Source organism: Callorhinus ursinus, unplaced genomic scaffold (genome assembly GCF_003265705.2).
Source record: "Callorhinus ursinus isolate GAN/ISIS: 27379988/994484 unplaced genomic scaffold, GSC_fseal_2.0 scaffold70, whole genome shotgun sequence".
Classification (NCBI taxonomy): domain Eukaryota; kingdom Metazoa; phylum Chordata; class Mammalia; order Carnivora; family Otariidae; genus Callorhinus; species Callorhinus ursinus.
Window position 1 is genome coordinate 4,398,469 of NW_027397132.1, and position 27,675 is coordinate 4,426,143.

Sequence of the window (27,675 nt, forward strand, 5' to 3'; positions counted from 1 at the left end):
CTGATGGCACGTGTGTGGGTCCTAAGGAGGGAACTCACAGGAACACCTCTCACCGGCAGTCCCACTTTGCTAGGCCTGGAGGAGAGATCCTAGCTATTCTTTCTGGTCCCCGTTACCATTTGACTCAGTGGTTTCAGGCAGAAATGGAAGTCGTAGGCACCGAGCTGATGCCACAGTGGACATACAAGGAAGGTAGAGACCTGAGGAGTCTGCTCTGACCCACGTGTTGGAAGTGAAACTTTTTAGGGTAACTGCTAACTAAAAACCACTGAGTTGTACACTTTAAATGGGGGAATTGTATGTTATGTGACTTAGAGCCAATAAAGCTGTTATTTTTTTTTTTTTTGTAAAGCAAGTGCCACGTGGGCAGTGAGGTCCTGGGATTTTCTCTGCCAGGGGGTGAGTTACTGCTCCCAGTTGTTTGGGGTCTGAGCCCGTGAAGGCTTTTCCAGACAGGCCCCTGCTGCTCTTCGCCCACCGCAGTATTCACTGGGTCGCCTCAGAACGTAGAAACTGGCGTAGGTACAGTATTGCTAATTTGGAAGCACTAGCCTAAGAGCAATGAACTGTACCTACTTCCCGGTAGGACCAGATCTCCTGCGGTCTGGATGCTTCTGTTCCTGTACTTAAGGCGAGTCTGTGAGGTAAGAAAGGGGCTGGAAGTACTTTAACAGTGAGGAGCTAAGAAAAAATGAAAACAGGGGCACCTGGGGGGCTCAGTTGGTGAAGCATCTGCCTTCGGCTCAGGGTCCTGGGATGGGGTCCCGCATCGGGCTCCCTGCTCAGCGGAAGCCTGCTTCTCCCTCTCCGTCTGTTGCTCCCACTGCTCCTACTCTCTCTCTCTCTCACTCATGTTCTGTCTCAAAATAAATAAATAAAATCTTAAAAAAAGTAATGAAAAGTTTCTCATTATCACTAGCTGTGATGGCATTAAATCGAGAATGTGCCCCCCCCAGCTCCTGTTTTGGGGGGATGGGCAGGCCACTCGGCTTGTGATGCATTTTGGTTTTGTCCTGTCTCCCAACTGCTGGCCACTCTTTAAGCTGAAAGAGGCACTGGGTCCTCCTGGTGTCGAGGAGCTGCCAGGTTTCAGCAAGTTGAGACCTGGGTGCCTTGACGAAGCGAACCAAGAGACAGATCCTGGTGGATGGCCTGGGAGTTTTCTGCTTGATGACAGTCGATGCCCGTGCAGAGGCTCTCTGTTGTGATGTCGTCTTGGAAGCACAATTAAACCCTTTCTGTGTCTTTTATCTCGCAGGGCTCAAGGGTTCTTGTTGATGCACGAGACAAGCTTGGCATTCCGTGGCAGTATTCGGAAAATGAGAAGCACGGCATGTTCCTCCTGGCCTTTGAGAACAAGGCGGGGCTGCCTGTGGAGCCCGCCACCTTCCAGCTGTACGTCCCTGCGCTGAGCGCTCTCTGGAGGGACTCCGGCATCAGGGAGGCTTTCAGCCGGAGGAGCGAGTTCCAGCTGGTGAGTGGTGCGCCGGCCCCCAGGCGGCACGGTTGTGTTTTACGTGGCTGATTGGACCTTCAGTAGAAGTTCCTTAAAAACTGTCAAAGTACCAGCCAGCTGTGCGTTGCTGTAAATCCTAACATTCAACAACAACAAAAACACATAACGGAAGCAAATAAAGCTATTAAATGGTTTAAGGGGGCAACGTGAATTCAGTCTGGCTGAGTCAATGTTTTGTTCAAGGAGTACAAAGGATTCTTAAAATACTAAAATTCAGTGTAACTGACAGAGCTCGAAGTGTTTAGGCCTTATTCATAGTAGTAGGAAACTACTGTCTCCTGAGAGCCAGTTTCCAGCTTGTACCGTTTGGCTCCTGGCCAGTCGTGACTGTGTCCAGATCGGCACCTTGGAAGCTAATCTGAATCTTCCCACTTGCTCTTTTTGGATTCTTTCCTTCAAAATGCCTGGTCGTCTCTGTCATTTAGATTCATTTAAGATATGCCTGTTGGCATTTTGGCTTTTTCCTCACTGTCCTTCATTCGCCACAGACGGAGTATCTGGTTTCTGCTGCTACTGGCACAGCGGTGTCCGCCCACGCCCAGGGGCTCTGAGCACCTGGGACTCCCACGCCTTCTGCCCCTGGGAGCTGGGACCCTGAGTTTGGAGCCATCAGTCCCCTCCTTTCTTAGAGTTTTGCCATAATATGTACTTTTCAAGTTTTCTCTATTTTCAAACTTGATATAAATGGTATATAAACTATATGTATTCTCCTGTGACCTACAGGTTTGAGATTGATTCATGTGGCTGGGGTCCCTTCCTGTTCATGGCAGGAGTAAGGGGGTCCGTTCCCTCTGTGCTGTGGCCCTTCTTGTGTGTCTCCCGACATAGTGTGCAGTGGTTTCTTCAGGACATGTTCCGTGTGAGCAAGACCACCTGGTCATTGGGCACATAGACCTCCAGATAGACAAGATCTGCCCGATCATTTTCCAGAGTGGTCGTAGAGAGTCCCTGTTGCTCTCATCCTTGCTGATACTGAGGGTTACCCAACTTTAAAAATTGTAGTAGTATCTTCTTATGGTTTCATTGAAATCTCCCTGATGATATTCATCGGCTATGTGTGTTTTCTGAGCTATGCCTATTCATGATTTTACCAGTTTTTTTTTAAGGAGTGATTTGTACCGGAGGGTCCTGCGGATGGTCTGCCTGGTCATTCTTTCCGTCCGGTTTCGATATGCTCTTCACCCTGTCTCTGCTGAGGCTGACCTCTTAAAGAGACGGAGTCCGGCTGTCAGCGCCAGGAGATGGGTGTTGGAGCCGCACCATGAATGAAGCTACAGACCCTAATCTGGTTCCACCGTTTTCCCTCGAGGAGCTTTCCCATGTCCCCAGATCTGGCTTGGGACCCCGCACAGCCTTAGTCGTCACTCTCCTTAGTCTCCAATCTGAGACCGACCTCCATCCTTTCTTGGTTTCCGTGACCTCAACACTTAGGGAGCACTGGCCAGTTATTTTGTGTCTCTATTTGGGTTTCTCTGGTATTTCCTCATTGTTAGAATGAGATGATACGTTTTTTGGCAGGAAAACCACAGAAGGGATGATGTACCCACTGAGAGCATCCTTTCAGGGGTTCGGCTCCTGTTGCCGTGAGGCCGGGCTTGCAGGGTCTCCGCTGTAGGGTTACACTCGTTCTCGTTACTGTTAAGTATTTGGAGACAATGCAGATATCCTGTTTCTCAAGCTTTGGCCCACTCGTTTTAATATCCACTGGCAGATCTTACAGGTGACATTTTTATAACCCTTTCTCATCTTCGTGGTCTTTTTCAAGTTAACTTTAAAAATTAAGGTGGGAGAGTCAAAAGAATTGAGAGGGTGTGGCTGTCCTGGAAAAAAATCTTAATCTTCTGAAGGGGGAATGTCAGAAACAACCAGGGAATACAACATCTAAGTGTGAATTTGGGGTTTAAGTCTTTCTCCCTGTAAACCGATATGTTCTAGGAGAGAATGTGGAAACTGCTACCACCAATTGAGAATTTACTGAAGAAGCCAGAGTAAGCCTCCAGAGCCGATGATTTACAACTCGTGTTGAATAAGCATTCGGCCTGGGGGGCGGGCTGTGCTGGGCAGTTTTGCCAGACTTCTGTTTGCTGGTTCCATTACATGCTGTGTCCTCAAGCCAGAAGGGACCTCCCAGCTGAGTACCAAGCCCTTGAGTTGGTACAGACCGGGAAATAAGCTGGAGAGGTTATGGTTTGCTCAAGGCCATGTCCTCTTAATTATCGCCACGATGAACTCGAGCCTCAGAAACCAGTCTGCTTGTTTCTCCATTCATTCATTCATCCAACATTTATGGAGCACCTTCTGTATGCTGGACACTGTAGTGTGCTGGGGATACAGCAGCGATAAGACCAACCATGAGTCTGTCCCCGAGAGCCTTTAATCTAGACCTAACCTTGGTGTGGAGTTCAGGTAAGGCTGCCAGAAGGTGGTTATCGGTGTCTCTGTTTCTGTCTTGTGCCCCCCACAGCCGGGCTCTCTGAAGACCCGGTGCCTGGGAGGTGTACGTTCCAGGGGGCTGGGTACCCTTCAGGACTGTCCTCACCAAGGGCAACAGTGACAGTGGGTTTGGTTCATTGGGTAGTAGGTACGTGGGTGTTTGTTATTCTCATACTTGATACTTTTCTATAGGTTTCCTTTTATTTTAAAAAATTAGAGCATTTTCTTAAAATAGGTGGGCAGTAGGCCTTCCTAGTCCTCGTTGTCGAGGCTTGCAGTTACGGCCAGCCGTGAGGGGTGCAAGCATCATCACGCAGCATGATCAGCCCTCCCCTGCCCCGTCTGCAGCCCATCCCTGACCTCTCTTCTCTGTGGATCTTTCTCTTAGTGTCAGAACCTTTCCAGGGTGATGCTTCATCAACTTGTTTTTTGCTTTTTCTCTCCTCCCCTGGTGACCAGCCTTTGACCGTCTCTCAGTGGAGAGATCCAGCAGCTTTGAGAATTGTTGTCAGCCAGGTGTGAGATTTTTTTCCTGTTCCCTCTGCCCTCTGGGTTTTACTTTACCATTCTAGGCAGAGGCAGAAACAAAAAGGGGAGGAAGAAAGGCCAAGTCTGGTGACTGCCTTGTGAGGGCCCTTTCTCCTTGTGGTGAGTAGGGTGGGTGTGCAGGGCGGGAGTCTTCCGGCTCCGGAGAGGAGACGGCTTGTGCCCTTCTGTGTGTTTGTGGGTGTCGGCCGCCATTCATATGCAGAATTCGATACAACCTCTGCAGCTCAGAAAAAAGGCAGGAAGATAACCGGACTACGTTAGACCTTATCTTTCAAACTGCATTTAAGGAAGACATAGCAAGACACTAAACTGAAACGTTTTTCTCATAGGTGTAACGAATATAAGTATTGTCTACTTCTATGGCCTTTCTCTAATAAAAGAGAAGTTTGGATTTTTAAACGTGTCTTGCCAATTATGAACTAATTAATCTGTTTGTAATACCAAATATGGATAATATTTCCACAGTTGGTCTGTTTTCTATTATACCTTTGAATTTAGGGTCTCGATCATCAGAACGGTACAGCCTAGGTGTGCCCGCGGTCTTCTGTGCATAACTCCTGCACGGATAGGGCCCCTGGGTTTGCACGTCGTAGTCCTCCTCGCTGGGCGTGCGGCCCGTGTACTTTCAGCCCTTTCTGTGTGCCAGGCCTTTTGCTGAAGTCAAGTCCCATTTATTCTGAAAGCTGGTATGCAAACAAATGATAGCAGTAAAATGTGCCAAGAAATACAAATGAGGCTACATTAGGGTTAAAGGGAGAAAATGGGACTGCTACTGGCAGGTAGCAGTCAGGGGAGGTGTTTTGGAGGAGATTTGTAAAAATGAGGTAGAATGAACTTTTTACAGCCTTTTAGTTCTTATTTCCAAGGGGCAGGGCCTTGTGCTTTCTTGAAACTGCCTTCCTTCTCTTGCTTTGGAAGATGGGACTGAAGGCTCAGTTCAGAGGAGCAAGTGTATATGGACTGCACAGGGTTTCTTGATTCCTGGGAATCAGATGATTCTGCTTATTACACAGAATGATTTTTGTTTCTGCTTATTACACAGAATGATTTACGTTTCAGGGAATTGAGTCCCTGTAACCTTACCAGAGATTGCTAGGAAAGGCTGGGTGTTCAGGCTGAATTCTAGATGTGGAGGACGGTGGTTCATCACAGTTGTGTGTGTGGATGCTGCCTCCTTAGAAGCCGCTGAGTGTGACGTTTTAAGAGGGGAGATGGGGGCGCCTGGGTGGCTCAGTCGTTAAGCGTCTGCCTTCAGCTCAGGTCATGGTTCCAGGGTCCTGGGATCGAGCCCCGCATCAGTCTCCCTGCTTGGTGGGAAGCCTGCTTTGCCCTCTCCCACTCCCCCTGCTTGTGTTCCCCCTCTCGCTGTGTCTCTCTCTGTCTCTGTCAAATAAATAAATAAAAATCTTTAAAAAAAGGGGGGGGTGGAATGGCCCTGTGGCTTAGGGAGTAGCATGCTGACTATAAAAAGAATCACTGGAATTGTCGGCCTAGCACCTGACATAAAATCCACATGTGTCAGACTCCAATTTGGTGGCACCTGGGGCTTCAGAATTACTCCGGGTTGATTGCTAGGCACGGTCTGGGTTGGCTTTGCCTGGTCGCCTGCTCCTCCCGTCCCTCACCCCAGTGATGTGCGCTTATTAAGGGCCACAGGAACATGGTTTACAGGTTCTCGGGCTTGGAATGCCTCATTGGGAAAGCTCCGATAAAGTAGTGCCCCAGTTCTCCTTTGCGTTCCTGAAACTCCGTTGGGCCAGGTGGTAGTTATATCATCGGAGAAAAGAATGAACCAGTCCCTTTTCAAAAGGCTGGACACCACAGGTTCATGTTCCTGAGCTTTCTTAGTGGGCCTCTGAGACTCCCGAGAGCGAGGCTAAGCGGAAGATGAGGCCATCTGTAGCTACAGTCACTTTTTGTAGCTCTCCTTGAGTGCACATGAATCAAAGGGCGTGATCCCAACAGCACAGTTTTCTGCACCCAGCTCCATCCTTCTAGGAACAACTGCCCTCCGTGATGGCGTGGCTGTTGTTTTGAGCCACACGGGAAGGGTTCCCCAGAAGCTGGTGGATTAGGAATAAGACCTGAGGTCGCAGCATGCCTGGCAGGTGACAGGTTGCGTCTGCGGGCTATTTGGGGAGAACACAGGCGTGTTCCACCGCGTCTGGGGAGGCCCCGTTGCTCATCTGGCTGTGTCTCGGCCTGCCTGAGTGCCGCCCAGGCACCTGCCATTCACTGGACTCCTTCGCTCTGTCTTCGTCTCTCTGCTATCAGGATACCCTATGGTCGTGATTCTTCTAAATGCTGTAATCGGAGGTTTTAGACTAGAGGGAGACAGGAAAACCCCCAGCAGGTGCGGTGAACAGAGTGCCTTTAGAGCGAGGTGTTTCTCGTGGTACAGTTTGGGGCATTTCGGACTCTTCCTGCTTCCCAGCGATGCCAGTGCTCCTGGGCATCCACTGCTGCTGTGACGTGTGGTGGCAGAAAACCCCGAACGGGAGGGCCTGTCTCCCCTTCTCTGGTGAACAACATCCAGGACAGCCAGTCCAGGGGTGGGGGTGCGGGCCTCTCTCCAGGTCCTTCCCAGGGTCCTGCTCTGGGGCTCCTTTCCTCGGCTTGTGCCCCAGCCAGACAGCGGGAGGAGGGTGCAAAGGAGCGGCCCACCTTCTTCCTTTTAGGGCGACTTCCTGCAAGTACCACCAGCCGCGTCCTCGTAAATCTCCTCTGCGAGCCGAGTCCCATGGCCACACCTACAGGGGAGGCTGCTGCCTGTGGACCCTTCTGGCCTGGTGTTACTGAGGCAGAAGCCCAGAAGGGCCCCGGGCCGGGCCGGCAGCCAGCAGCCTCTGCCAGAGACCCTCTGGAACCTTTCTGCCTCTAAGATGATTGGGGGTGGGGGGGGCGGTTAGTGCTCATTGGGGAGCCTAAGTTATTTTCACTTTCCTTTGTTGGGTGAGGAGACGGTCTCGTAATAGCACATAATAGAACATTCTGAAGTATCCTCTACTGGCTAATGGAGATACCTCGCAACTGTGCTTTCCATCTTGTGTGTCCTTCTGAATTCTATGGAATTCATTCCTTCAGCAAATATTTGTGGAGCAGCCACCTGCGTCCTGGGGAAATAGCAGCAGACAAACAACATAAGGAGCTGACTTTCTGATAAGAGGAGCCAGTCGATAAATTAGCAGGTGTGTGTGTGTGTGTGTGCGCGCGCCCCCCCCCCCAAGGACATGTATTGTGTGTGTTAGAGGAAGACATCAGGGAACTGGGAGAGTGGGGGGAGAGGGGAGCCTGCTTCGATGAATAGGGTGATCATAGGGTGGGGGTTCTGTAGCATAGTGTTGGTTCTCCCCACATTTGTGCTCCTTTCCATCATGGTAATCAAGTTGAGAGTACTACCCCAGAGCCAGGCTACGTATTCTACTCTCTCCATGGTCCGGTGTAGCCTTGGGACTCTGTTCTGAGTCTTGCTCTTAAAATGACTGGGCAGGTCTGCCCCAGCCCCTCCATCTCCCCGTAGGCTGCTGACCCGTGCCAAGAACCTGGGTGGTCAGCACAAGCCCACAGTGGAAGTGATAATACAGAACATGGCAGAGGCACCTGGGCCACATTGTTGAAGCATCTGTGTCTGGGCTGGGAGCCTGGACTCCTGTAGCTTCCCCGAGTGGCATTTGAGAACCCTGAAGGAGGTGGGAGAGCAGGCCTTGTAGGTGTCAGGGGAAGGGGAGAGTTTCCTCGCTGGGAGAGTGACCAGTGCAAAGGCCCTGGGGTGGGGTCAAGCTTTGTGTTCCAGAGCCCAGTGAGCAGGCAGGGTAAGAGGGGATGGGTTACCAGAGCAGAGGTATTTATGTGGTTTGATTTACATTTTAACAGGATTGTTTTGGCAGCTGTTTCAATAATAGAAACAGGGAGGCCTGTTTGGAGGCTTTTACAATAATCTAGGTGACAGGGTGGTGGCTCAGATCAGAATGATCATGGTGGAAGCTATGAGAAGTGGTCAGGTCTGTGTCTTAGAACTGGAGAGGAATTTGGAGGTCCTCTGGTCTCACTGCCCATCCAGCTTAAGGATTCCCTTGGCATCAGCCCTGTGGCTGATACTGAGCCCAGTAATTTATTTTATGTTATATTGAGACCACTGTTGGAGAGTCCCTTTCTCTTTGTGAGTGACTTCCTGGCCACCTGTGTGTCTGGACCAGCCCCTGGAGCCCACACAAGTGAACCCTGTGCTCGTGGTGTCTGTGTCCAAACGCGTCCGGCCGTCCATGCTCGCTGCCAGGGACACGTGTCAGACTGCACGTCCCGGTCTTTCTGTGAAGGTCAGTCACCCTTCATTTCCTGAGGTCTCAAGATCAGGAGTGCCAAGAGTGAGGATCTCAGCAGTGGAGGGCAGGTTACAGCAGTTTAGAGACCCACACACCCCCAGGTGAAGCATCAGCCGCTCCCGTCCTGCTGGGGGAGCAGTGGGGTTCCCAGGTGTTCCATTAATGTGGAATTGGGCTCTAATTAGCAAATACTGAAGTCAGCAAACAGCCCCTTTCTCATGCTCCTACCATGCATACCTTCTCATGCCCTGCAGCAGAGGACCTCCCTGTCCCCTCTGCAGTCCTGGGTTTATCCCAGCCATGCTAGTTTTATTCCTCTTAAATTTTTACCAGCTGAAAAGTGGAACAATTCCATGGTTATTAGTTCTTTTCTTGCATGCATTAGCCATTTATAGTAATTCTGTGAGTTGCCAGTGATACCCTTTACTTCCTTTTTTCTTTTGGGAACAAGTTTCCGTTGATTTATACTAGTCTATTACTAGGTGTTCATTTTGGTATCACATCATTTTTTTTTTAAACTTTATATTTTGAAATAATCGTAAATTCACGGGAAGTTGCAAAGATAGTACAGAGAGGTCCTTGGCGTCCTTGGCCCATTTTCCCCTGTGGGTAGATCTTACATGACTCTAGTATAATAAGAAAACCATGAAATTGACATTGGTGCAGCGTGTGTGTGTGTGTGTGTGTGTGTGTGTGTGTGTGCGCGCATGTGCGTGCGTGTGCGGCTCTGTGTCCGGGGTAACCACCCCTGGAGTCAGGACATGGAATGAACTCCATCACTGCAGAGATCACCCTCGTGCTGCTCCTTCGTAGTCACACGTCTCCCTTCCTCCACCACCCCTGCCCCTGGCAACCGCTGATTTGTTCTCCATCCCTAAAGTTTATCAGCTTGCATGAATGCAGTCATAGCACGTGGGAACCTTTGGAGGCTGACCTCTCCAGATGCATCCAGCTTGCTGCATGCATCCATAGTGTGCCCGTTTATTTCTGGGTAGCTCTTCCTGGTCTGGAGGCGTCACAGGAACTACAAATGCAGCCAGATACACAGACACAGACGCATATGAATGTACACATATACGAAGAATCGTCATCTGTGTCTTAGAAGAACAGCTCAGGAATGGTAGAGATTAGTGAGTAATTTCTAGAGAAAGTGGAGTTCTATTTCAGGTCCTAGGAGACTAGAAATTAGTTTCGGTTTGGTACCGTGTGCGTGCGTGTGTGTGTGTGTGTGTGTGTGTGTGTTTAACCTTTCAAACTAAGTTAACTTTCTTTTTTTTAAAGATTTTATTCATTTATTTGTCAGAGAGAGAGAGAGCACAAGCGGGGGAGGGGGGAGGCGGCAGAGGGAGAGGGAGAAGCAGGCTCCCCACTGAGCAGGGAGCCCAATGCGGCGCTTGATCCCAGGACCCTGGGATTATGACCTGAGCCGAAGGCAGACGCTTAACCGACTGAGCCACCCAGGCGCCCCCTAAGTTAACTTTAATAGTGTGATTCACAGGGGAAAATTCAGTCTTCTTAAAACCAACTGTTCATGTCAAAGGGACATGAAATTCTCTAACCAAATCCTCCTATTTGATACTGAGATGGTTGGAGGCCTGGGTGTTGAAGGAATTTGCCTGTGGTGACACAGCTAATGAATGGCCTGGCCAGGATTACAGTGCAGAGAACCCCAAGTAGCTCCAGCCTTTGAAGGCCCGTCTGGGTCCTGATCCCAGTGCTGGAGGGGGCGGGGCACGCTGAGCTTTCCTCCAGGTGGCTCTTGCCGGAGGACACAGAAGCAGGAAACAGAGTTGTGCTATTCTTGGATCGGGGGTCAGTGAGAAACTTACGTGTTCCTGCTCATGGTGTTGGCCTTTCCCCTTCATTTCATTAATCATGACTAGTATTATATACTTACAGACTTCCAAAACCTGCTCCTTTGGGGGAAAGATACAAAGTGTTAAGCATTTTACCATAGATCCCTGTGAATACTGTTACTCTAAAGCTCTACCTCTGGAGGCTTTGTAAGCTGGTGACATAATGGTCCAGGTGGAAATGCGGCATCTGCAGGCATACCTCCTTTTGTTGCGCTCTGCAGGTGGTGTGTTCTTTACAAATTAAAGGTTTATGGAAATAGCAGGAGACCCAGAAGTGGAGCTTGAAGATGGGACTGAATTGCAACACTTGAAATAATGAGGAGTTGCTTCTTATGGATGAGCAAAAAAAGTGGTTTCTTGAGATAGCATCTACTCCTGATAAGGATGCTCTGAGGATTTTTGAAATGACAACAGAGGATTTAGAATATTGCATAAACTTAGTTGATAAAGCAGCAGCACGGTTGGAGAGGATTGACTCCAGTTTTGAAAGTTCTATGGGTAGAATGCTGTCCAGCAGCATCCCACGCTACAGAGAAATCCCTCATGAAAGGTAGAGTCCATCAGGGCCGCAAACGTCAGTGCTGTCTGATTCTAAGAACTTGGCACGGCCACCCCAGCCTTCAGCAGCCACCACCCTGATCAGTGAGCAGCCATCAACGAGGAGGCAAGACCCTCCACCAGCAAAAAAGACTATGACTCCCTGAAAGCTCAGGTGATGTTAGCATTCCTTAGCCATCAGGCATTTCTTAAGGCGTTTCTGGGCATAATGCTACCGCACACTTAACAGACTCCAGTGTAGCTTAAACGTAGTTTCTGTGTGTAGTGGGAAACCAAAAAATTCATTTGACCAGCTTTATTCTGCTGTGCAATTTATTGCAGTGGTCTGGAACCGAACCTGCGACGTCTGAAATGTGACTTTGATGGGATTAATAACAGAATATTGTGTGTGATAACGAGGCCAGAAACCCCAAGAGAAAGAATAATGGATTTCACTGAGTAAAACATTTTCGCTTTTGTGTGGCAGACATCAGCATAAAGAAAGTTAAAAGGGAAATGACAAATTAGAGAAAAATCGCAACATATAGCAAAGATTTTTTTTAATGTGTTGAGAGTGTACGAAACAACAACATGAACTCTTATGAACCGGCACACGAAGACTCCGCAGAGGAGGTAACATCCTCAGTGCTAACCGTGCAAGTGCAAATTAAAGCGATAATGAAGTCACTTTTCTTTTTAAGATTATTTGAGAGAGGGGTGCCTCGGTGGCTCAGTCGTTAAGCGTCTGCCTTCGGCTCAGGTCATGATCCCAGGGTCCTGGGATCAAGCCCCGCATCGGGCTCCCTGCTCGGCGGGAAGCCTGCTTCTCCCTCTCCCACTCCCCCTGCTTGTGTTCCCTCTCTCGCTGTGTTTCTCTCTGTCAAATAAATAAATAAAAATCGTTAAAAAAAAAAAAAGCACACCTGTGCAGGCGGGCGGGGCAGAGGGAGAGGGAATCTCAAGCGGACTCCCCACGGGGAGCACGGAGCCTGACGTGGGGCTGGATCCCACGACCCCGAGATCATGGCCTGAACCGAAACCGAGAGTCGGACACTTCACCGACTGAGCCTCCCAGGCGCCCCATGAAGTAACTTTTTGTCAGTCAGACTGGTGGCGATTCTGAAGAATTCCTTGGGCTGATTGAGGTCCTGGGAAATAGGTACTGTCATCTGTAGGTGGCAGGAGAGCACGTGGTTCGATTTCTCAGTGTGTGTGTCAAACAGAGTGTCACATCCTCTGCAGTAATTCATCTTCCAAGGAATTTACTCTGAAGCAGGAACTGTGAGATTTCTGGCTTCTAATTACTGCAGACTAGTTATCCAGAGACTTCTGCCGAAGATAACTTAAAATGCCAGATAGGATGTTGAAAACGACTTTATGGAAGCCTCTAACTGCCGAGAAGATCATAAGGACCTGCCAGGCCAACCCCTGAGAGCGTGGGACCTGCAGAGGTGAGCGGAGCCCTGGCAGCTGTTGTCCTGAGACGTTTGGTGATCTAAACCGGGAGCCTGAACTGCGGTGTTTCATCGACTTTTCAGGGTCTCAGAAGGAGGTGGAGACTTAAGATTGCCAGAGTTGAGGAATCTGACAGGAAACTCCTCTGTAGTGAGCTGGGACCTCGGAAGGGGGGGCAGGGGGAGGAGCCAAAAGCAAACCCCAAAAATGGGGAAAGTGGAGAGCATTACCTGGCTGCCGAGCCAGGGCAGGGAGGGGAGAGGGAAAGGAAACTGTAGGCAAGCTCCCTTGAAGACTTGGCGCTCAGCTCCATAAGGCGGTCCAGGAAGCCCCAGTGCTGTGAGTTTACTTTAAAGTGATACCAGACAGGGTGGTGTGCCTCAGTACCTGGTAGAAGCAAATGGGGACCTCTCTGGAAAACACCCTCTCATCCTAACCCTTGGAACTCCCCAGAAATACTTCTAAGGACAGGGGTTGCGGGGAGCGTCCCGGAGATAGCCAGAGTCACAAGGAAACAAGGCCCTGGAACTGGAAGAGAGGACAGCAGAATCTGACCGACAGTGTTTAGATGTTGGGCTCACCAAATACAGATTTTAAAACAACTATACTCAGGGCGCCTGGGGGCTCAGTCAGTAAAGCATCTGGCTCTTGGTCTCAGCTCAGGTCTTGATCTCAGGGTTGTGAGTTCAAGTCCTGTGTTGGGCTCCACGCTGGGTGTGGAGCCTACTTAAAAAAAATAAAGTAAAACAACGATACTTAATGTGTTTAAGGAAATAAAAGTCAGAAAATATCTTCAGGAAAAAAACCTGGAAACTATTGAAAGTGACTTAACATATTTTAAAAGAACTTCTAGAATTGGACAATACAAACACCAACATTAAAAGTCAATGGATGTGTTAGGCAGTAGTTTGAGGCCAATAAAAGAATATTAATAAAGTAGAAGAAATACAGGAAGCAAATTTCAAGAACGTAGAACAGAAGGAAACAGGGAAAATAAGAAAGCTCGGTTGAGAGGCACGGAGCCCAGTGGGAGAAGGTCTAACGTACATTTCAGCAAGAGTTACAGGAAGAAGGCTGGAGCAAAGGCACTATCTGAAGAGATAATGGCTGGTAAAACATCAGATCACAGTGAAGAATCCCAATGAGTCCCAAGCAAGATTAATTAAAAAAAAAAAAGGGGGGGGGGCGCCTGGGTGGCTCAGTTGGTTGAGCGACTGCCTTTGGCTCAGGTCATGATCCTGGAGTCCCGGGATCGAGTCCCACATCGGGCTCCCTGCTCGGCGGGGAGTCTGCTTCTCCCTCTGACCCTCCCCCTCTCATGTGCTCTTTCTCTCTCATTCTCTTTCCCAAATAAATAAAATCTTAAAAAAAAAAAAAAACCCACACACCTATAACCAGACCTATCACAACAAAACTGCAGAAGCCAAAGACAGAAAAATCTTAAAAGCAGCTACAGAAAATGGTAGAGATGAACTTTCAAGGAGGGACAGTTTGGCAGCTTTCTTCCCAAAAGCTACGACAGAAACCATAAAGAGTGAGTGATGCTTTGAGGTGGTGGTGGTGTGTGAGAGAGTATAACCAGTAATCTAGAAATCTGTAAAAGGAAGGTAGAACAGAGACATTTTCAGATAAAGAGTTTATTATCCCCAATACCAAAGATTCCACTTCAAGTAGAAGGCAAGGGATTCCAGATGGAGGGTTTGAAACATAAGAAAGAGTGAAGATTAATTTATCTATTATTTTTTTCTTTTGTTGGTCATGCTTTTGGTGTCAGATCTTAAGAAATCATGACCAAACCCAAGATTAGAAAGATTTGCCCTATGTTTTCTCTTTATATTTAGGTTGTCCTCCTACATTCTGATTGTTGATCCATTTTTGAGTTAATTTTTGTATATGGAGTGAGGTAGGGGTCCACCTTCATTCTTTTGCACATGGACATCCAGTGGTCCCTGTTGAACATCTGTCCTTTCCCCATCGAGCAGTCTTGGCCCCCTGGATGAAAATCAGTTGGTCATACATGTTGGGTTTATTTCCTATTCTAATGGTCTATATGTTTATCCTATGCCAGTAACACACTATTTTGATTACTGTAACTTTGTAGTAAGTTTTGAAATTAGGAAGTGTAAGTCTTCCAGCTTTCTTTTCTTTTTCTCATTGTGGTTTTGACTTGCACTCCCCTGAGGACTAATTATGTCAAGCTACTTTTAAAGAAAAATAAAGTAGGAGGGACTTCCTCTTCATGAAGGTCAGCAAACTATGGCCCACAGGCTAACTTTCATGCAGTGTGTTTTTGTTTGGACCCCCAGCTAAGAATGTTTTTTACATTTTTTAAAACTTAGAGAAAAAGAAGACTATGCAATAAAATGACTATATGTGGTTCACAAAGCCTAAAATATTTACCATCTGGACCTTTACAGGAAAAAAAAAAGTTTGCTAACCCCTCTAATAAATTTAACACTGAGATTTGTAGTTTAAAAAAAAAAAAGTTAATAACCAATACAGTGGGGAATTGGTACAGCAGAATAAGATAAGTAAATCGGTGGAACTATGTGAAGAACAATGAAATTGGACCCTGTGCACACACACCCAATTTCAAATGGATTAGAGACCTAAATATGAAAAGCAAAACTACGTATTTTTTAGGAGATAGTATAGAACAACCTGTATGATCTTGGTACAGGGAAGAATTTAACTGATTAAAAGTGCAATTGCAGGGGTGCCTGGGTGACTAGGTCGGTTAAGTGTCTGACTCTTGATTTTGGCTCAGGTCATGATCCTCAGTGTTGTGAGATCGAGCCCTGTGTCAGGCTCCATGCTGAGCCAGGGAGTCTACTTGAGATTCTCCCTCCCTCTCCTCCCCCTCCTGACCCCCCCCCCCGCTACAGCTCACATGTGTGCTCTCTCTCTTAAAAAAAAGAAAAAGAAAAGATTAGTAATTTGACTACCATCAAATTAAGAACTTCCTTCTCATCCAAAGACCCCACCAGCTGTGGGAGTGGAGAACATGTTCGTCATCTATAACTGAACAAAGGAAAAGTGTCCAGAATGCTTAAAGAACTTCCACAAATCCACAAGAAATAGGCAATTCCATAGAAAAGGGTTAAAGGCTTAACAGACATTTTTTAAAGGATTTTATTTGTTTATTTTAAGGATTTTTTTTTTTTTTTTATTTGACAGAGAAACAGCAAGAGAGGGAACACAGGCAGGGGGAGTGGGAGAGGGAGAAGCAGGCTTCCCGCCAAGCAGGGAACCTGATGCAGGGCTCGATCCCAGGACCCTGAGATCATGACCTGAGCCGAAGGGAGACACCTAACCGACTGAGCCACCCACGCACCCCGATTTTATTTATTTGAGAGAGAGTGCACACAAGCGGGGGACGGGGGAGGGACCAAGGGGGAGGGAGAAGCAGACTCCCTGCTGAGAGAGAGCCCGAAGTGGGGCTCAATCCCAGAACCTTGGGATCATGACCCGAGCCGAAGGCAGATGCTTCACTGACTGAGCCACCCAGGCGCCCCTTAATTTTTGAAACAATGAAATGATACTATATGCTCACCAGATTTGCAAAATTAAAACATTTGACAATCCCAAGAATTGGCAAGGATGTAGAGTAATAGGAACTCTCATTGGCCCTAGTGCTGGTGAGTATATAAATTGTATACATTGTTTAGAAAACAGATCGGTATTATTAGCTCAAGTTTAAGATCTACATTCCCTGTGGCTCAGTAGTCCCACTCCTGGGTATACAGAAGGGTGTGTGTGTACATGTTCATATGGCAATATTATTCGTAATTGGAACAGTCCATATGCTCCTCAGCAGTCAAATGGGTAAATAAGTTATTTTTTTATTCCTGAGTACTGCAGCAAAAATGGACAAAGGACCGCTCCTGTCAATAGGTATCGTGATGTTGAACCAAAGAAGGCCAGCATGAAGGCATATTTACCGTAGGATTACAGTGCAATGCAGCCCCCTTGTTGAGTGCCCATGCAGGTGACAAAACTACAGGGAGGGGTTAGGAAATGTCGCCAGCATCCAGACGGTGGTCAGTTTACAGGTCAGGGTGGGCGCTGTACGAGGGCCCTTCTGGAGTGCTGTTCCTGGTTCACACTGACCATAGTGGTCGCAGGGTTTGAGTTCAGCTGGACCTTTCTCTCTTATGAGCTAATCTTATGGCGTGCCATCGTTCATAGTAATAAGGATTTGAAAGGGAAAATATACTTAAATGAATATGCAAAGATTATGTGTAGAGAATGTTGAATGTATTGCTCATAAATGCTAAAACAAAGAGGAACTAGCCTGAATACTCTCCAGGAGGGATTGGCTGACCACCAATGAGGCTGCTGACCATGGATCAGATGCTGTACAGCTGGTAAAGAAGCTAAAAGAGAGGCTTGTACCCAGCATGGAAACAGGTCCCCGACAGCAAGTGAAAACAGACCGAGAAGGAGTACATGTATAAGAAAGGAGAAAAAAGTACACACACAGGTACATACTCATGAGTGCATATGTGTATACACTGATGCCCAGAAAATTAAAACCTCAAGTAAATATATCCCCTGAACTACTCCAGTTGTACTTTTTATGTCTATAATTGCAAAAATGTGTATTTTAAAAATTATTTTTAATCATGGTAGAAAAACATTATTTTTATAATCAGAAAAAGCCACAAAAACATTTTAAAACGAATTGTAAAAATTAATGACTGCAGACAACGATTTCATAAATCTTTTGCATTGTTCCTGAAAGAAGGTTTAAGGTCTGACTAATTCTGGTTAACTGAAATGTGCTGTTTGTTAATCTGAAAGTTTCAAAGGATGGCTCCTCCCCTCCTTCCCTCCCCGCCCCCCACTTCCTTTGAGCAGATTTCAAGAAATGTGGTCCACTCAAGTGCGTGCTGAGTGAGCCCGAGGACTGGGGAGGGCCCTGGGCTCTCGGACCCCCGCCTGGTGCGGGAGCTTCGGTTCCTCAGCTGTCAGAGAGGGCAGCACGCCTCCTCTTAGATCTGCTCTGAGCGGTGAAAACACCTAGCATCGTGTTGGCGAGGCGCGTCTGTCCGGGAAACCAGTTTGCTGATTTAGGATTTCTTCTGTACTGAGTACTGGGCCATGGGCTGCAGACGGAGGCTTCTCCTCCCTCCTTCGCCCGAGCACCAGGGCTCGGATGCCTGCAGCAGGCACCTGCGTCTCCCTGTGTGCGGAGACGCGCACAGACGCCTGTCGGCCGATCAGTGTCACAGAGACAGACCGGCACCAGGTGGGTTTCTAACGAAAGCCGTCATTCAAGGACACGGGAGGAAAGAGGCCGCTGCCATGATAAGTAGTCATGAGACTGACAAACTCGGTTGCTGTAGTGAAAGAGGCCCTGTTCTTGCTGTCCTTTGGGGAGCTTTTCTGAGAATCTTGCATTAAAGCCAGATGAAATGATGGATTTATTCACTTGTTATGCCTTTTCTTTCTTTCTTCCTTTTTTTCTTAACTGTGGTAAAATGCGCCTTTTCTTTGTTATAAGCCAGTAAGGCTTTCTAGAGGGTCACTATTAACAGCTGAGCAGGTGTATCCCGGGTGAGTCTTGGGCAAATCTAGTTTGTGTGTGAGCAGTTCCTCGGGGATTCCTTGTGGGTGGGGACGGCTGACCACTTAACAAATAGGTCAAGAGATTGGATCGGCCCTCATCTTCTGATACTGGAAAACACCTTTGCTGGGGTCACCCGGAGCTCCCCACAAGCTTGTATAGCAGCACTTGCTGCCCGTAAGTTCAAGGTTTAGAAATAAAGCCAAGGTGTTATCTGTGAGCCTTTCAGACCTGGGCAGGCAGATTCCACAGCTGTCCATCTTAGCTCGAGCTGCTGTAACTGAACACCACAGGCGGGATGACACAAATAGTGGGCATCTCTTTCTCACGGTTCTGCAGGCTGGGGGTCCAAAATCGGGGTGCCTGCAGATCTGGTTCTTGGCGAGGACCCTCATCTTGGTGTGCACTCAGAGCAAGCTCTGGACTCCTTTTCCTCTTAGGAGGGAGAGCACTAATCCCATCATGGCTCTCCTCCCTCAAGACCTCCGGGTAAGCCCATTTACCTCCCAAAGACCCCACCTCCCAGTCCCGTCACACTGGGGGGTCAGCGGGGAGACATAAATATTCAGCCCACAGTGGTGACCCTGCCCTTGTTCCCTCTTCCCTGCTGCCTTTTCCAAAGTTAGTTAACCAGCCTCTCTTCCTCAGCTCACTTCAGGCCTTTGTGTTTCTGCATTTCTATAAGAAGACATGTTTTATGTGTGTGGCTGCATGGCTAGATCTATGTTATTTTTATGCATTGGAAAAAGGATGCCTTTCTAATCAAAATAGGATTGTCTTCCTCCCTTTCCAAGAGTTTTGAGCCCAGAGTATTAGATGGCATCAAAATTTTTATTTTCAAGGAGACCCCAGCCCCCTGAATTTTGAGGAAAGCAGAATTCAGGGAGAGAAAGGAGAGAGCGAGGTTCGCATTTGCTCAGGGAATCAAATGTAGGACATTCAGAATGCGGGTGTGTTCATGGGAGGGTAGCTCTGAGACGCACTCACCCCTGAGAGCCCAAGACAATGAATCTCGTGCTTTTGCCTTCCTCCTCTGCCCTTACTCTGGTGTGGTGGTAACAAAACTGATTACCGAAACCTTTGCTCAGTAAATGGGGTTTCAGGTCTTGAAGCCAAGTTAATGTTTATTCCCAGTTTGGCCTATGCTCTTTCCCTGAGCCAGCTTGATTGTAAAGTTCCCGAAGACCAAGCTGGTGGTGGGGATGGGTGCTCTGGTGCCGTGACACGGTACCCCGGGATGGGCAGTTCTGATTGGAACTTGTCTCATGAGGCTTTGATTTCATCCCTTATGTGATATTTGACATAAAAGGACCTCGGTTTGGCCGAGGCCCACTGCATGGGTATTTTGCATCATTCTGGGCATTTTAGCAAATTCTCCAGAGCCTCTTTCTGCATTTGTACTTCCCAGGAGGTATGATGTGATGCCCAATGTGACTGTCCTTGGAGTTCTGGTGTCCTGGTTTTGCCTGAGCACAGGAAATCGGTGACTCTGCAGTGACCCATGTTCCCGAGTGTCGACAACCCACAGCCTCCCTCTTCTCCCACCTGGTTGTGCTCCCGATGTGAGTGTTGGGTACTGGTGTCCCGACCCCGGCTCTGTTGTCACCTTGCTCATCATTGGCCGCCTTTCTCTCCTCTCTCCTTTTCATGCTCTCTGATTCACAGATTTCAGGTATGTTCTCCTGTAGCTCTCCTTGCAGGATAGCCTCGTGCACCCTGTTTTAGTCCATGGGTGACCTGTCCCTTCCCTTTGCTGCTATCATGGGCACTACAGGATTGCAGAAGGATGCTGTAGCCAGAGAAAGACTGGGGGGTGGCCGGCACTGCCCCACGTGATTCTGCTGCATTTATTAATGGCACTGGCAGAGACACGGGGCACAGTGGTCCTCCCGAGTTCTGACTAAAACGGGGGAGTGGGAATCAGGCTTCATTTCCAGGTTATTTTTCCTTTTCTCTGTTATTTTTTTTTTAAGATTTTATTTATTTATTTGAGAGAGAAAATGAGAGAGAGAGCATGAGAGGGGAGAGGGTCAGAGGGCAAAGCAGACTCCCTGCTGCGCAGGGAGCCCGATGCGGGACTCGATCCCGGGACTCCAGGATCATGACCTGAGCCGAAGGCAGTCGCTTAACCAACTGAGCCACCCAGGCGCCCTCTCTGTTATTCTTGACCTGCTGCTCTTTTTTGTCCAAAACTTCATACTGAAATCCTAGTCTCCCAAGACCATTCTGGCTGGCTGATAGCTCATTTCAGCCAACTTAGATCGTGGTGTTTAACCCAAAGCAAGGTTGTAAAATAAGGAAAAAGCAGTGTATCAATTCCAGGAAAGGGGTAACTTGATCAAGCCTAAGACCTTAGTAGCTGGGAGACCTATTTCTCCAGGGCTCCCCCAACCCTGTTTTTTAAACTTTGCAAATTTTGTACTATATGCATATATTATCTATTCAAACACTTTAAAAATGTTAAGTAATTCATAATATAATAAAAAGTTCAAATTCTATAAGGAAAGTATGTTGCTGGGGCGCCTGGGTGGCTCAGTCATTAAGTGTCTGCCTTCGGCTCAGGTCATGATCCCAGGGTCCTGGGATCGAGCCCCGCATCGGGCTCCCTGCTCGGCGGGAAGCCTGCTTCTCCCTCTCCCACTCCCCCTGCTTGTGTTCCCTCTCTCGCTGTGTCTCTGTCAAATAAATAAATAAAATCTTAAAAAAAAACTGTTACCAGCAAACTTGAAAGAGGGATGTCACTAAACTGAATTATATAATTCACACTGTTTTTAGAATATTATTATTATTGATTGTGATATTAATAGTGATTCCCATATAGTGGGTGCTTAACCAGGCCGGCCACTCTGCATCAACCTATCATAAACCAAACCCCAGGTGTTAAGTTGGCTCTTCAAACACATTTTGTTTCATAAGTATGTGCAACATTGTCTTTTTTTTTTTTTTAAGGAAACAGCTAATAGATGAGGCTTTATGCATATTTTTGTTTTATACTTGTTTGGTTTTATTCATCTTTGAAAGTGGTTTGTGTAAAAAGGAAGACAAATCTACGTCTGAAAGAAATATTCAGTAACAGATGTTGACTTACATTCTTAAACTTTGTGCTTTACCTGCACCTTACATAATTAAGACATTGGATGAATTAATGATGTGGAGTCCCGTTTCCCCACACTCCCACCTCCTGCTCCTTCTCTCATTCATTCCGCTCCAAGCATAAAGGTCTTCTTGCTCTTCCTTCAACATTCTGAGCACAGTCTGACCTCAGGGACTTTGCACTTGGTGTTCTCTCTGCCTGGCATACTCTTCCTCCTACATCTTAGAAAGGCTGATTCAAATGTTACCTTCTTAGTGAAGTTTTCTCTGATTTTCTTGATTAACATCACGATTCCACCCATCACTGCCTGTTATTTTTCCCTGCTTCATTTTTAAAATACTTTTGTTGGAGAATTTTTTATACATGAATATATACATGCATGCATGTATACACACATCTTTGCATATACATTATATATAAAAAGTATGTGTATATAAACTCAGTTTTCACAAACTAAACACATCCATGTAACCAGCACCCAAATCAGGGTACAAAATTACCAGCACCACAAGATCCCTTTTCTTGAGTCACTACCTCACTCTCCAGAAATAAGCTGACGTTCAACAGCATAGAAGAGTTTTGGCTGGTTTTGTATTTAGTACATATAGCACCATACAGTATTTACTCTTCCTGTAACTGGCTTCTTTCCTTTAGCATCATGTTTCATGAGATTCATCCGCGTTGTGGAATGGGTTGTAAATCCTCCATTCTCATTGGTGTACAGGATTCTCTTATGTGAATATAGAGCAATTTAATACGCACTCTCCTGTTGATGGGCACTTGGGATTTTGACAGAGCGTGTTACTATGAATATTCTAGCACATGTCTTTTGATGAAGAGATGTAGGCATTGCTGTCAGGTATATCTGGAAGTGGAGTCGCTGGGACAAAGGACATGCATACGTTCAGTTGTAGTAGCTTTTTCACAACATTTGTATCAATTTCTTTTTTTTTTTAAAGCTTCTATTTATTTGAGAGAATGAGAGAGCACATGAGAGAGGGGAGGGTCAGAGGGAGAAGCAGACTCCCCATTGAGCAGGGAGCCCGATGCGGGACTCGATCCCGGGACTCCAGGATCATGACCTGAGCCGAAGGCAGCCGCCTAACCAACTGAGTATCAATTTCTGCTCCACCAGCAGAGTTCAAATCCAGCCGCTTCCCCTCCTTACCAGCCCTTGGTGTTCTTTGTCCTTTTCATGTACTTATTCTAGTGACCATGTAGAGGTCTCTCACTTGCTTACTGACTGAAAAATAATTGATGTATGTAAATGAAGAAATCTTAAGTGTATACAGCTCAATGAATTTTACCACATATAACCACCACCTAGTCTAAAACAAAACAAAAAAAAAAACATTTTCCGCGTCCCAGAAAGTTCCTCCTGCTTCTTCCCAGTTGATACCACTCCTCCCAGTGATACCACTGGGATTTTTATCACCATAGTGTTTTACCTGTTTTTGAAGTCCATTTAACTGGAATAATTTATGCCCTTAAATCTGACTTAATTGTTCAGTGTAATGACCAAGATTTGTCTGTGTTGTTACATTATTGGTAGTTCATTCTTTTTTATACATAAAGGGAAATGAGAAAGGAATTTAAATCTTTCACTACTTTCACGGCGCCTGAGCAGCTCAGTTGGTTAAGCATCCAACTCTTGATTTCAGCTCAGGTCAGGATCTCAGAGTCATGAGATCAGGCCCCACATTGGGCTCCACACTCAGCAGGGAGTCTGCTTGAGATTCTCTCTCCCTCCCCTGCCCCTCTCCCTGCTCACACACGTGTGCGCTCTCTCTCAAATTTTTTAAAAATCACTACTTTCAACTAAACACAAAAGAAAATAGTAATTCAGGAAATGAATATAAAAGCTACAAGGTGTATAGAAAATAGCAAAATGACAAATGTAAGGCCCTCCCTACCAGTAATTATTTTAAGCGCACATTGATTAAACTCTGCAATCAAATGACAGAGACTGGAAGAATGGATGAAAACACATGGTCCAACTGTTTCCTGCCTGCAAAAGATTCACTTTAAACCCAAAGACACCGATAGATTGAAAGTGAAAGGATAGAAAAAGCAAAAGAGAGTACAGTGGCTATACTAATATCCAACAGAATCGACTTTAAAATCAAAAAAAGGTTGCAAGAAACAAAGGCTTGTATATTAATAAAAGATTCAATACAACAAGAAAATACAAGTTATTAACATGTATGTACCTAATGACAGACCATCAAAATACATGAAGCAAAAAGTGACAAAGGGAGAAGTAGACAGTTGTACAATAACAGCCATGGACTTCAACACCCCACTCTCAGTCATGAACAGAAGAACTGGACAGAAGATAAGGATGGAAATAAAGGAAGTAAACAGCACAATGAACAATCAGCTCTAACAGACCCATACCAGCCACCCAATAACGACAGACCACACACTCTTCTCAAGTGCACATGGGACATTTTCCAGGAGAGACCACTAAGTTAGACTGCAAATAAATCCCAGTAGTATTAAAAAGATATCATAAAAATAATCTTCTTTAATCACAACAGGATGAAGTTAGAAATCAATAATAGAAGTAAAACTGAAAAATTCACCAATCTGTGGAGATTGAACAGCATACTCTTAACCAGTGGGTCAAAGAAGAAATCACAAGGGAAATTAGAAAATACTTAGAAATGAATGAAAACAAAAACACAACATACCAAGATTTACAGGGTGTTAAAAGCCACACTAAAGGGGAAATTTATAGCCATAAATGCTGACAGTATAAAAACAAAAAAGATCTCAAATCAACCTAACTTTACAACTGAAGGAACTAGAAAAAGAAGAACAAACTAAACCCAAAGCTAGCGAAGGGGAGAAATAAAAGATTAGAGCAGAGATAGATGAAATAGAGAACAGAAAAACAATAAAGGAAATCAGTGCAAGCAAAAGGTGGTTTTTCAAAAAGATCAACACAGTCAACAAACTTTTAGTGAGATGGACTAAGACAAAAAGATTCAAGTTCTAAAATCAGAAATGAAAATGGGGACTTACCACTGATTCTATAGAAATAGGGTTACAAGGGAGAACTGTGAACAGTTATATGCTAACAAATTTGACAACCTAGATGAAGTGAGACAAATTCCTAGAAACAAAACCCATCCAGACTAAATTATGTAGAAATAGAAAATCTGAATGGACCTATGACCAGTAAGGATATTGAATCCATAATCAGAAATCTCCTAACAGAGAAAGGCGCTGGGCCTGATACCTTCACCGGTGAATTCTACCAAACATTTTAAAAAGAACTAATACCAATCCTTCTCAAACTTTTCCCCCAAAAAAGAGAGGAGAGGGGAACACTTCCTAACTCATTCTGTGAAGCCATCATTACCCTGATACTAAAGCCAAAGACTATAAGAAGACCAATATCCCTTACAAATATAAATGCAAAAATCCTCAACAAAACACTAGCAAACCGAATTCAGTGGCATAGTAAAAGGATTGTATACCATGACCAAGTGCAATTTATTTTGGGAATGCAAGGATGGTTCAACATATGAAAACCGATCATTGTAATACCCCATGTTAACAGAATGAAGGATGAAAGAACCTAGGATATTCTCAATGTGGAAAAAGCATTTGACAACATTCAATACCCTTGGGTAAACACAGTCAGCAAGTTATGAATGAATGGAAATTACTTCCATATGATAAGCCATATGAAACACCCACCACTAACATCATACTAAGTGATGAGAGACTTGAAAGCCTCTCCTCTTAAGATCAGGAACAAGACAAGGCTGCCTACTTTCACTACTTCTATTCAATGAAGTACCAGAAGTTGTAGCCAGAGCAGTAGGCAAGAAAAAGGAAAGGCATCCAGATTGGAAAGGAAGAGTAAAATTATCGTGTTCATAGATGACATAACTTTATATATAGAAAACTCTAAAGATTCCACAAAAATCCTGTTAGAGCTAATTAATCCAGCAAAGTAGCAAGATACAAAGTGAACGTGCAAAAATCATTTGCGTTTTTGTACACTACCATTGAACAATCTGAAAAGAAAATTATGAAAACAATTCCATTTACAGTAGCATCAAAAAAATAGAATTAACTAAGAAAGGAAAAGACTTACGAAATGAAAACTACAAATACTGAAAAAAATTAAAGAAGACATAAATGGAAACAGCTCGTGTTCATGGATTGCAAAATTTCATATTTTAAAATGTCAATACAGGGCTCGGTCAGTGAAGCATCCACCTTCAGCTCAGGTCACGATCCTGTGGTCCTGGGATCGAGCCCTACGTTGGGGTCCCTGCATAAGTAGGGAGTCTGCTTCTCTTTCTTCCTCTGCCCTTCCCTCCTCTCATGCTTTCTCTCTCTCTCTCTCAATTAAATCAATAGAATCTTTAAAAAAAAGGTCAGTACTACCCAAAGAGATCTACAGTTTCAGTACAATCCCTGTCAAAATCCTAATGATGTTTTTCTTTTTAAGATTTTATTTATTGATTTGACAGAGAGAAACACAGCGAGAGAGGGAACACAAGCAGGGAGAGTGGGAGAGGGAGAAGCAGGCTTCCCGCTGAGCAGGGAACCCGATGCGGGGCTCGATCCCAGGACCCTGGGATCATGACCTGAGCCGAAGGCAGACGCTTAACGACTGAGCCACTCAGGCGCCCCTCTAATGATGTTTTTCTATTAGTAATAAAAGAGAGGGGGCATCTAGCTGGCTTAGTCAGTAGAGCATGTGACTCATTCTCAGGGTTGTGAGTTCAAACCCCATGTTGGGCAGGGAGCTGACTTAAAAAAATAATAATAATAAATAAATACTCCTTGTGAAACTCATGAAATCTCAAGGGACCTGAAATAGCTCAAACAGTCTTGAAAAAGAACAAATGGAATACTCACACTTCCTGATTTTAGAACTTGCTACAAAGTTATACTAATGGAAATCGTGTGGTACCTGCATAAAGACAGACATGTCAATCAGTGGGATACAATAGAAAACCCAGAAGTAAATCCTTGTGCTGTGTTCAAATGATTTTTGACAGGGGTGCCAGTAACACTCATTAGGGAAAGGACCGTCTTTTTAATGAATGGTTCTGGAAAAACTGGAAACCCACATGTGAAAGAATGAAGTTAGACCCTTACCTAACACTGCATACAAAAGTTAAAATGTATTATAGACCTAAATGTAAGGCCTAACACTATAAAGTCTTAGGAGAAAACATAAGGCAAAACTTTATGACATGAGATTTGGCAGTCATTTCTGGGATGTGATACCAAAGGTAGAGGAAACAAAAGAAAAAATAGACAATTTAAATTCTGCATGAAAAATGTAAAATTTTGTGCATCAAAGGACATCAACATAATAAGAGAGCAACCCACAGAATGGGAGAAAATATTTGTAAGTTATATAAGTGGTAAGAGAGGTTAATATCCAGACTATACTGAGAATTCTCAAAACTCAACCACAAAAAAACAACTACCCAATTCAAAAAATGGGCATTAGACTTGAATGGACATTTCTCCAAAGAAGATGTACAAAGGGACAATAAGCATAAGAGAAGACGCTCACCATCACTGATTATTAGAGAAATGCAAATCAAAACTACAGTAAGATAACCGCCAAATAACCATTAGGGTTACTACAATAAAAATAATAGAAAAGAACAAGTTTCTGGCAAGGATGTGGAGAAATCATAATCCTTGTGCATTGTTGGGATTTGGATTGTAAATGGTGTGGCCACTGTGGAAAACAGTATGGCAGTTCATCAAAAAATTAAAAATAGGATTACCATATGATCCAGCAATTCCATTTCTGGGTATACACAAAAGAATTAAAAGCAAGGTCTTGAAGAGATATTTGCACACCCATGTTCATAGCAGCTTATTCACAAGAGCTAAAACATGAAAGCACCCCAGGAGTCTACTAAGGTTGAATGAATAGGCAAAATGTAATATATACATACAGTGGAATATTATTCAGCCTGGAAAAGGAAGGAAGCCCTGTCACATGTGATAGCATGGATGTACCCTGAAGATACTACACTAAGTGAAATAAGCCAGTCCACAAAAAGAGAAAAACTGTATGATTCTCCTTATATGAGGTACTTAGAGTATTTAAAATCATATAGAAAAAGTAAATGGTGGTTGCCAGGGGCTGGGAGCAGGGAAAAATGGGGAGTCATTATTAATGGCCATAGAGTTTCGGCTTTATGAGATTAAAAGTTATGGACGATGATGGTGATGGTTGTACAACATTATGAACATATGTAATACTCCTGAAGTGTATCCTTAAAAATGGCTAAGATGATAAATTTTATGTGTTTCACCACAATAAAAATTGAAGGGAAAGAAACAGTTAT

The 27,675-nt window shown here is 45.4% G+C and overlaps 1 protein-coding gene across 1 annotated transcript in view; it reads left to right on the plus strand.

Moving 5' to 3' along the window:
• GNA12 (G protein subunit alpha 12) overlaps positions 1–27,675 on the plus strand; it is a 108,467-nt gene that overhangs the window by 44,723 nt on the left and 36,069 nt on the right. Inside the window, exon 2 of the mRNA XM_025863747.2 lies at positions 1,259–1,474. Within this exon, the coding sequence (XP_025719532.1) occupies positions 1,259–1,474 (216 nt within the window). The remainder of the gene's footprint in view (positions 1–1,258; positions 1,475–27,675) is intronic.